The 11,860-nt window shown below is 38.2% G+C and overlaps 1 protein-coding gene across 1 annotated transcript in view; it reads right to left on the bottom strand.

Moving 5' to 3' along the window:
• Window positions 1-11,860, bottom strand: part of LOC103677640 (phosphatidylinositol 3,4,5-trisphosphate 3-phosphatase TPTE2-like) — a 149,853-nt gene that overhangs the window by 134,516 nt on the left and 3,477 nt on the right. The window contains exons 2-4 of the mRNA XM_008706900.2: window positions 10,750-10,817; window positions 9,892-9,945; window positions 8,943-8,999 (exon numbers count right to left, since the gene is read on the bottom strand). Coding sequence (XP_008705122.2) covers window positions 8,943-8,999; window positions 9,892-9,945; window positions 10,750-10,817 — 179 coding nt within the window. The remainder of the gene's footprint in view (window positions 1-8,942; window positions 9,000-9,891; window positions 9,946-10,749; window positions 10,818-11,860) is intronic.

Below are 11,860 nucleotides of genomic sequence, written 5' to 3' on the forward strand. Positions count from 1 at the left end.
GACTTACTCCTCTTTTATTTAAATGAATCTGAAAAAGATAGTTACCTACAGATGTTTTCACGAGAAGACTTAGAAACAGTGTCAGACACTCTATCACTTTGTGAAATTAACTCTCAGGAGCATCCAAATTTCAATCTTCATTTCTTTGTGTTGTATTTCTCTGTGTGTGCCAGTATATGAGTGTATATATGTTTATGTTGATAGGAGTATATATATGTATATGTACATACTTATATACATTTGTACATTTTTTTATGCTTTTCAATCTCACATTTCATTGCTGCCTTCCTCATAGGGTTCTGATGTCAATCCATAATGGTTTGGGCTAAAGGATTAAAAAGTTACATCGTCAGATACCACATATAATTCCTGATTTACTTTTTTTTGTCTAAACAATTGTAATTACTCTATGCTTATGAACTGGTTGATATTTAAAAATTCATGTATCAGTATATTGAACCTAGTATATTATTTTTTTTAATTAGAAATAAGGCTTTAGTCTTCTGAGCAAGACGGTGGAATGTGAGGATCCTATGCTCACCTCATTCCCTGGATACACTTAGATAACACCTACATCAGTATAACACCCAAAACAACCCAAGAGTGGCAGAGCAGACTCTCCACTCCTAAATGTAGAGAAGAGACTACATCAAAGAGGGTAGGAAGGGTGGAGACACAGTCAGGATTTAAATGGACCCACAGGACTCCCCACAGGGGTGAGGGATGTGGTGGGCACAGAGAGGATGGAGGAGAAGAACTCACACCAGGCACATCAGGCATGGGAAACATGCTCAAGGAAGACAGATTGCCATAATATTAGGCTTTGAAAACCAGAGGGGATCAACTTCACTAGTTCTTACAATCAGTGAGACTTAATGCCTTGAACTTTAAAAATCAGTGGGCTCAGCTCTGGGAGAGCTGGAGGACAATATGAAACTAAGTACCTATCCTTAAAGAGACAGCACAACAAACAGCTCCCTGAGATAGAGCACTGACACAGCAGTTTGAAAAAACACTTGGGGTACACAGGAAGGAGATTTATTTACTAATCTGAGAGCATGTGCTGGAAGGGGAGGGAAACTTTGGGAAACATCTCCAAGAACAAAAGTGCTGGCCGGTACCATTTCCCTCCCCAACCTCCCAGTCAAGTTACATGGACACTTGTGGGAACCAGGTCAGCACATTCTCCACCTAGCTTACTAACAGTGTGCCCTGCATCCCTGTTCTTCTGCTGACGTGCCCCCACAATCCTTGACTGGGCAGGAGTTTTCCATGAGTGGCTGCAGGTCTCCTCCCATAGTGGACCACTACAGACCAAGCACCCTTCTCTCCCATTCTCCTGCAGACCTACCCATACCATGAATCCCTCCAAAGCTATGTCACAAGCAGTATGCAAGCAGCCCTGACAGGGGCCAGTGCCACTCCAAACTGACTCCTGCTGTGAGAAGAGGGAAAGATAACCACACAGACCAGTTCAACTGTAGCCCCAGCAGTGGGCAGGGGCAGATATCTGGTTTGACTGCAGGCCCTGCCCACCAACAAAAGCTTCGCAGGGGACAACAAAGAAGAGTGCCCTGAAGTGGCAAATGGTCTGACTCAACTCAAGCCCAAGGTGGCCTCAGACTGGCCCACTAACACAGGGAATAAACCCTGCCCAGAACAGGCAAAGAGAGTCATTGCAAATGACTGGACTAAAGGCAAACAAAACTCAGCCGCAACAGTAGGGCACACACAACACACATAAGACACTCCTGAAGTACCAGGTTCTGGTGAACAGGGGACACTGCATGCAGCACACACCAGACTTCTTTCAAGAGGAGATGTAGCTACTTTCCCAACACATAGAAACAGACACAGACAAATAAGACAGAAGAATATGTTCCAAATGAAAAAAACAGGACAAAAATCACAGCAAGACAGCTAAACAAAATGGAGGTAAGTCATATGCCTGATAGAGAATTTAAAGTAATGGTCATAAAGATACTCATTGGACTTGAGAAAAGAGTACAGGACTTCAGTGGGATCTTCAACAGAGAGAAAGAAATCATAAAAAAGAACCAATCAGAATGAAAAACTCAGTAACTGAGATGAAAAATACATTAGAAGTAATAAGTACTAGAGGAAGAAAATGAATCAGCAACCTAGAGGACAGAGTAATGCAAAGCAATCAAGCTGAATATGAGAAAGGAAAAAAAATTAAAATGAGAATATATTAAGGGAACTCAGTGCCATCATCAAGCATAATAAGATTCACACTATAGGAATTCCAAAAGGAAAAGAGAGATCTAAGTTGTAAGAAAATTTATTTGAAGAAATAAAGTGGAAAATTTCCCAAACCTGGGGGAGGAAACATAAATCCAGATCCAGGAGGCAGAGAGAGCCCCCAACAGTATCAACCCAAGGAGGTCCACACCAAGACACAAAGTAATTAAAATGGCAAAAAAATTGTGATAGAATTTAAGATAATTTATTTTTTTGAGAGCGAGCGAGCACACAAGCAAGTGGAGCTGCAGGCAGGGGGAGGGAGAAGCAGGCTCCCTGCTGAGCAGAGAGCCCTATGTGGGGCTCAATCCCAGGACCCTGGGATCATGACCCGAGACAAAGGCAGACACTTAACCGACTGAGCCACCCAGGTGCCCCAAAGATAGAATTTTTAAAGCAGAAAGAGAAAAGTAAGGTTACATACAAAAGAAACCCCATAAGTCTATTAACTGATTTTTCAGCAGAAATTTTGCAGGCTGAAGGGAGTGTTTGATCTATTCAAAGTGCTAAAAGAAAAAAAAAAAAACTGGCAACCAAGAGTACTCTATCCAGCAAGGCTATCATTCAGAATAGAAGGAGAAATCAAGAGTTTCCCAAACAAAACTTAAACCAATTTGTCATCATTAAACCAACCTTACAAGAAATTTGAAGGTGACTCTAAGTGAAAAGAAATCATAAGCAGGAGTAAGAAAATAGGAAGCACAGAAGCAGTAACACTAAGTGTATCTATAAAAATCACTCAAGAGATTCACAAAATAAAAGATGTTAAGTATGACACCACCTAAATGTGGGGGGAGGAGTAAAAATTTAGTGCTTTTAGAATGGGTTCAAATTTAAGCAACCATCAACTTAATACAGGCTGCTATATGCATAAGATGTTACATATAAACCAAATGGAGCCACAAATAAAAAATCGGTGATATGTAAAAAAAATAAAAATAAAAAGAGGAATACAAGTATATTACTAAAGAAAGCCAACTAACCATGAGAGAAAAGAGGAAGGAACAGAAGAACTACAAAAACTATAAAATAAGTAACAAAATGGCAGTAAGTACATAACTATCAATAATTACTTTGAATGTAAACAGACTAAATGCTCCAGTCAAAAGACATAGGGTGATGAAATGGATAAAAAGAGCAAGACTCATTTATTTGCTACCTATAAGAGACACATGTCAGAAAGACACATGCAGATTCAAAGTGAAGGGATGGAAAAGCATTTATCATACAAATGGAAGTGGAAAGAAAGCTGGGATAGCAATACTTATATCAGACAAAATAGATGTTAAAACAAGGAGTGTAACAAGAGACGAAGAAGGACACTATATAATAATCATAAAGGGAACATTTCAACAAAAAGATATAACAATTGCAAATATGTATGCATCCATCCTGGGAGCACCCAAATACACAAAGCATTTCATAACAAAATAATTAATAATAATTGATAGTAATACAATAATAGTAAGGGACTTTACCACCCCACTTACATCCATGGACAGATCATCCAAACAGATCAATCAACAAGGAAACAGTGGCTTTTTTTTTTTAAGTTATTTATTTATTTAGCACAAGAAGAGGTAGAGACAAAGGGAGTGAGAGAATCTCAAGCAGACTCTGTGCTGAGCATGGAGCCCAATGTAGGGCTCAATCTCAACCTGAGCTGAAATCAAGTTGGATATTTAACTGATTCCAGACCACCTGGGTGGCTCAAACAGCTTTAAATCACACATTGGATCAGATGGATCTAACAGATATATTCAGAACATTTCATCTAAAACAGCAGAATACACTTTCTTCTCGATTGCACATACAACACTCTCCAGAATCAATCACAGCGTAGGCCATAAAACAAGTCTCAACAAATTAAAGAGGACTGAATGCATACCATGCATCCTTTCTGACCATAACACTATGAAACTAGAAGTCAACTACAAGAAGAAATCTGGAATGAACACAAATACATGGAGATTAAATAATGTATTACTAAACCATGAATGGGTCAACCAAAAAAAAAAATCAAAAAGGAAATAAAGAAAACATGGAGACAAATGAAAACATGAATACAATGGTCCAAAATCTTTGGGATGCAACAAAAACAGTTCTAAGAGAGAAGTTTATAGCAATACAGGCCTACCTCAAGAAGCAAGAAAAATCTCAAACAACCTAACCTGACACCTAAAGGAGCTAGAAAAAGAACACAACCCCAAACTAGTAGAAGGAAGAAAATAAAGATTAGAACAGAAATAAACAAAACAAACTAAAAAACAATGAAACAGATCAATGAAACCTGGAGCTGTTTTGTTTTGTTTTAAAGATCAACAAAATCGATAAACCTTTAGCCCAACTCAAGAAAGGAAAGAAAGACAGAAAGACAAAGACAGGACTCAAAATCAGAAATAAAGAATGAAATAACAACCAACACCACGAAATACAAAGGATTATAAGAGATTATTAAAAATTATATGCCAACAAATTGGACAACCCAGAAGAACTGGATATATTCTTAAAACATATAATCTTTGAAAACTGAATCAGAAAGAAATAGAAAATTTGAGTAGACTAATTATCAGCAATGAAATTGACTCAGTAATCAAAATCTTTCAACAAAGGTCCAGGACCATATATCTTCACAGTTGACTCCAATCAAACATTAAAAGAATTAATAACTATTCTCCTCAAACTATTCCAAAAAAAAAATAGAGGAAGAAAACCTTTCAAATTCATTTTAGGAGGCCAAACTTATCCTGATACCAAAACCAGATAAAGACACTACAAAAAAAGAACTACAGGCCAATATCTCTGATGAACACAGATGCAAAAATCCTCAACAAAATATTAGCAAACTGAATGCAACAATACATTCATCCTGAGCAACTTTTATTCTAGGTCTGCAAAAAAGTTCAATATTTGCAAATCAATGTGTTATATAAGAGAATAAAAACCGTATGATTATTTCCACAGATACAGAAAAAGCATTTGACAAAGTAAAACATCCATTCGTGATAAAAACATTCAACAAAGTTGGTTTAGAGGGAACATACTTCAATATAATAGAGACCATCTATGAAAAACCCACAGCCAACATCATACTCAACGGTAAAAAACTAAGAGCTTTTCCCCTAAGATCAAGAACAAGACAATGAAGTCCACTCTCACCACTTTTATTCAACATAGTACTGGAAGTCCTAGTCACTGCAATTAGACAAGAAAAAAAAGCATCCAAGTTCATAAGAAGTTAAACTGTCACTATTTGCAGCTGACATGACATATATAGAAGCCCTGAAATTTTCCAACAAGAAACTAAAAAAATTGATAAATGAATTCAGTAAGGTTGCAGGACACAAAATCAATATACCAAACTCCATTGCGTTTGTGTACACGAATAACGAAGAGGCAAAAAAGTTAAGAAAACAGCAATAGCACCAAAAAAAAATACCGAGAAGTAAACTTAACTAAGGAGACAGAAGACCTATATTCTGAAAACTATAAAACGCTGATAAAAGAAATGGAAGAGGACACAAACAAAATGGAAAAATCCCCAGCAGGGATTGGGAGAATATTGTTAAAATGTCTATACTACCCAAAGCAACCTACAGATTCAATGCAATTCCTATGAAGTTATCAGTATTTTTCACAGAACTAGAACAAAGAATCCTAAAATTCATGTGAAACCACAAAATACCCCCAAATAGCCAAAGCAATCTTGAAAAAGAATAAAACTGGAGGTATCACAATCCCAGATTTCAAGATATACTACAAAGTTATAGTAATCAAGACAGTAAGTACTGGCATAAAAACAGATATATAGATCAGTGGAACAAAACAGGCCAGAAATAAGCCCATGATTATATAGTCAAATTAATCTTCAACAAGGAGGCAAGAATACGGAATGAGAAAAAGACCATCTCTTCAAAGAAATGGTGTTTGGAAAACTTGACGGTTACCTGCAAAAAAATGAAACTGGATCACTTTCTTACTCCATACACACAAAAAAACTCAAACGGATAAAGGACCTAAAGGTGAGACCTGAAACCATAAAAAGAGCACAGGCAGTAATTTTTGACATTGTTTATAGTAAAATCTTTCTAGATAGGTCTCCTGAGGCAAGGGAAACAAAAGCAAAAATAAACTTTTGGGACTACATCAAAATAAAAAGCTTCTGCACAGCAAAGGGAACAACCAACAAAACTAAGACAACCTACTGAACAGGAGAAGATATTTGCAAGTGACATACCGATAAAGGGTTAATATCCAAAATATGTAAAGAACTTATACAACTCAACACCAAAAAACCAAACAATCTAACTTAAAAATGGGCAGACGCCATGAACAGACATTTCTCCAAAGAAGACATCCAGATGGCCAAGAGGCACATGAAAAGATGCTCAACATCACTCATCATCAGGGAAAAGCAAACCAAAACTACAATGAGATATCACCTCATACCTCTCAGAATGGCCAAAACCAAGTGTCCATTGGGAGATGAATGGATAAAGATGTGGTATGTATGCATATATGTATACACACATACACACACGCTCACACAAATGTATGTTACTCAGTTATAGAAAATAGTGAAATCTTGCCATTTTCGACAACATGGATGGATCTAGAGAGTATAATGCTAAGTGAAATAAGTCAGAGAAAGACAAATACCATATGATTTCACTCATATGTAGAATTTAAGAAAAAAAAACCAGACCAAAAAAACCCCAAACTTAAAAATTTTATTTAAATTCAGTTAATATTAGGTCGATTTCAGTGATTCATCAGTTGCATATAACACCCAGTGCTCATTATATCATGTTTCCTCCTTAATGCCCATCACCCAGTTACCCCATCCCCCCACCCACCTCCCCTCAAGCAACCTTCAGTTTCTTCCCTACAGTTAAGAGTCTCTTATGATTTGTCTCCCTCTCTGATTTCATCTTATTTTTCCCCCTCCCTTCTCCTAGATCCTCCGTTTTGTTTCTTAAATTCCACATGAATGAAATCATAATCGTCTTTCTCTGATTGACTTATTTCACTTAGCATACTACCCTCTAGTTCCATCAATGTCATTGTAAATAGTAAGATTTCATTTTTTGATGGCTGAGTAATATTCCATTATATATACACTACATCTTCTTTATCCATTCGTTTGTCGATGGACATGAAAAAAAAAAAAACACTCAACGTCACTTGCCATCAGGGGAATACAAATCAAAACCAAAATGAGATACCACCTCATACCAGTCACAACAGTTAAAGTTAACAATTCAGAAAATAACAAATGTTGGTGAAGATGTGGAGAAAGGTGACCCTCTTGCATGGTTGGTGGAAATGCAAACTGGTGCAACCACAGTGGAAAACAGTATGGAGGTTCCCCAAAAAGTTAAACAACAAAAAAACCCCCAGACTCTTAACTAGGTTACCAGAGGGGAGGTGGGGGGGAGGGGAATGGGTGAAAGAGATGAAAAGAGTACATTTATCAGGATGAGCACTGAGTAATGTATAGAATTGTTGAATCACTATTGTACACCTGAAACTAATATGTTGTATGTTGATTATACAGGGATTAAAAATTCTTTAAAAGGAATAAGATTTCATATGGTGGTAATTAATATCTTAGGACTGTGCAAATAGTAAGCATCCAGGTTTAAATAATGTTCTTTACCTGTCCCTAATCCCAATATTTAAGAGCTTTTTGTGGTGGCATTTATTTCACTTTCATTTCAGTGTATAATCACATCTCTTACCCATCTAAATTCCTGATTCTCAAGTCCTTCCATCACCTCCTTACTTTCCCCCATCGTGGTCATCTTTCCTGCCCCTCAGACAGGGTCAAGCCCTGCAGGTCTGAAGCAGTGGCTCTATCCACTATGATAGTGGGTTTGAGTTTGAAGGCTGTCTCACATGGTGGCAGAGCTCTGGAGGGTATGGGGCAGACTCAGTGTCTATTAGCGCCATTATTTCCTACTAAGGCCTTTCCTACTAAGGCCATTATTCTCCTGGCTCCAAATAGGAATCTCATCTCACTTGTCACATATTATAAGTTGAATATTATCCCACCAAAATGGATATGTTAAAATCCTATCCCCTATAACTCAGAATGTGACCTTACTGGAAATAGGGGTGCTGTACGTGTAATTAAGACATAGTCCTACTGGTTTAGAGTGGGCTCCTAATCCGGTAGGACTGGTGTCCTTTTACAAAGGCAAAAATTTAGACACAGACACACATACTTCACCCATGTAGAGATTAAGGTAGAGATTGGAGCGATGATTCTACATACCATGGAACAGCAAAGATTGACAGCAATCACCAGAAGCTAGGAGAGAGGCATGGAATAGATTCTTGCTCACAGCCCTCAGAAGGAAACAACCCTACTGACACCCTGTTATCAACTTCCAGCCTCTAAGAGTGAGACAATAAATTTGTTGTTTAAGCCACTGTTGTGATATTTAGTTAGAGCCGCCCCAGTAAACTAATACAGCCCATTCTAACAGAATCTCCTGCAACAATCTGATAGTTTTCTGAGAGTTTTGGCTACTGGTGACTGAAATAGGAAGACCTCTTCCTCTTCTATCCAACTAGATAAAAAATATGTTACGTAGATGACACTGCCAACACTTCAGCATGTCCAAGAAACTCTGCATTGACTATCTCTGGTGTATCTTTACATTTGTTTATCTCACCTTTCATTGGTGACTTCCTTATCAGCTACTGATGTCAATTCATTCCGATTATCAGAACTAAAGGGTAAGATGTATCTGATCAAACACCATGTGACGTCTTACATACTTTTTTCATTCAAATTTATCTACAACTGATAATGTGGTTGAACGCTAAAAAAATTCTCATGTAATTTGGCTTTTTGGAAAGAAGTATTTCCTTTTCCCCTAGAAATGCAGCTTTATATGGCAGAAATAAAATTCTTAGACCTGTAAAAGAATCCTTAATGGATCAAGATTTTAAAACATTTCCTGACTACTGAACCCAACCCCAATGTGTATCTGCTTTTGCACTTGCATTTATTTCAAATTCAACTACAGTTTGTAGGTTCCTGTCCTTCTTACCCCACCTAAATTTTCTGATTCCAAGTCCCTCTACCACCTCTTTACTCTTCCTGCTTCATGGATGTTTTCCTTGCTCCTCATATATGGGCAACTAACTTCAGCCCTGGGGATGGGACTCCATCCAATATAATGGTGGGTTTGGGTTTATGGCAACTAGCCTCACATGGTGGCAGAGGTCTGGAGGGTCATGGAAAGATCTTGGGTCTATTAGCTCCTTTATTTTCTGCCGAGGGCTCCTCTGCTTCCTGTCCGCCACTACTGCCTTTTTGCTTCCAAGTAGTATTTTCTCCTCCCTTGGGCCATTCTCTTCTCCCTTGGGCCACGCAAGTAGAATGTCATACACAGACACTCCGATAGTTTCCCAAGCATTTTGACTGGCAGTCCCTAAATCTCATGAACAGACCCATAGTAAATGTTCTCCCTCTTTGATCTGTTCCTTCTTTTTCCATCTAGATCCAAAACAGAAAAAAAGTTACATATAGAAGCTGACAGGCTATCTGAACAAGCTATATTGCCACTGATGTTCCCAAGTGGTTTTCCCACTCAGATGACAGAAAAATCAACTCACCTATTGATATTGTGGCCAGAGGACACCGAAGAGGGCATTGGAGCATTGTTATTTCTGCCAAGGGAAAAAATATATGAAAAATAAAGTCAGGCAACATGAAATCATGCTCTTTCCTGAGGAGAGGTGACAGAACCTGAAGCAACAGCTTTGAGTTACCACAGTGTAAGCCAGCCTCTGGGCAGGGGCGGGGGGGGTAGTGTTTGTGTGTGTGTGTGTGTGTGTGTGTGTGTGTGTGTGCATATGCATGTGCATATTTACTGGAAATAGGAAGAAGAGAGAAGTTGCAATGATGACTAAATTAGCCTTGCTTCTTTCCCAATTTTTCTACCATTCTGGTAACTGTTGAATAAATTTGCAAAGAGAGAGAGACATGAGAGTGTAGAGATGGGGGGGGGAGATCCAGGTAACATTTAATGAAAGGATATAGAGAAAATGGAAAGAAAATGCCAGAACAATGAGAATTTCAATGGAAAGGCCAGTTACTAGTCACTATTTGGTAGGGCAGAAAGAAGTAGCTAAATTAGAATCTGCCTAAATTTTGTTTACAAGAGTTTCTAAATTGAAAGTAGAGCACATCATCAGAATGACTTTTCTCCCTGTTAATCCTTTAAAAATTTTATTAAGATAGAATTGACATACATTAGTTTCAAGTGTATAACATAATGATTTGATATTTGCATATATTACAAAATGATCACCACAGTAAGTCTAATTAACATCTGTCACCATACTTAGAGTTTTTTCTTGTGATAAGGACTTTTTCTAGCAACTTCTGTAAATGCAATACTGTATTATTAACTGTAGTCACCATGTTGTATATTACAACCCATAAACTATTTTATAACTAGAAATTTGTACCTTTGGAACCCCATCACCCAAGTGGAAGAAACATTCAGTGAACTCAAATACAGGACAGTGAAATTCATCTAATCAGAGAGCAAAAAGAGAAAGGAATAAAAACGAGTGAGGATAAAACAACAATCAAGAATCTTAGGGGCACAGCAAAAGCAGTACTAAGAGGAAAATAAATAGCAATAGAAATCAATCTCAAGAAATAAGAAAAGCTCAGGGGCGCCTGGGTGGCACAGCGGTTAAGCGTCTGCCTTCGGCTCAGGGCGTGATCCCAGCGTTATGGGATTGAGCCCCACATCAGGATCCTCCGCTATGAGCCTGCTTCTTCCTCTCCCACTCCCCCTGCTCGTGTTCCCTCTCTTGATGGCTATCTCTATCTCTGTCGAATAAATAAAATCTTAAAAAAAAAAAAAGAAAGAAAGAAGAAAAGCTCAAATACAAAAGATAACCTAAAGAAACTAGAAAAAGAATAAACAAAGCCAACATGAGTAGAAAGGAAATAAAAAAGATCAGAGCAGAAATAAATGATATAGAGACTAATATATATATGTGTATATGTGTGTATATACGTGTGTGTGTATACGTGTATGTGTGTGTATACGTGTATGTGTGTGTATACGTGTGTATATATGTGTATGAGTGTATCGATGAAACCAAAAATTGTTTTTAAAAGAACAAAATTGGGGCGCCTGGGTGACACAGCGGTTAAGCGCCTGCCTTCGGCTCAGGGCGCGATCCCGGCGTTCTGGGATCGAGCCCCACATCAGGCTCCTCCGCTATGAGCCTGCTTCTTCCTCTCCCACTCCCCCTGCTTGTGTTCCCTCTCTCACTGGCTGTCTCTCTGTCACATAAATAAATAAAATCTTTAAAAAAAATAAAAATAAATGAACAAAATTGACAAACTTTAGCCAGCCTCATTAAGAAAAAAAAAAAAGAGAGCCGGAGTTAAGATGGCGGAGGAGTAGGGGACCCCTTTTTCAGCCGGTCCCCTGAGTCGAGCTGGATAGGTACCAGACCAGCCTAAACAACCATGGAAGCAGCCTGAGACACAGGAAGATACATCTGGATCTCTACAAATGAACATCTCCAGCGCTGAGTATTGAGGTATGAAGCGGGG

The sequence above is a fragment of the Ursus maritimus genome, unplaced genomic scaffold, assembly GCF_017311325.1.
Source record: "Ursus maritimus isolate PB19 unplaced genomic scaffold, ASM1731132v1 scaffold_10, whole genome shotgun sequence".
Classification (NCBI taxonomy): Eukaryota; Metazoa; Chordata; class Mammalia; order Carnivora; family Ursidae; genus Ursus; species Ursus maritimus.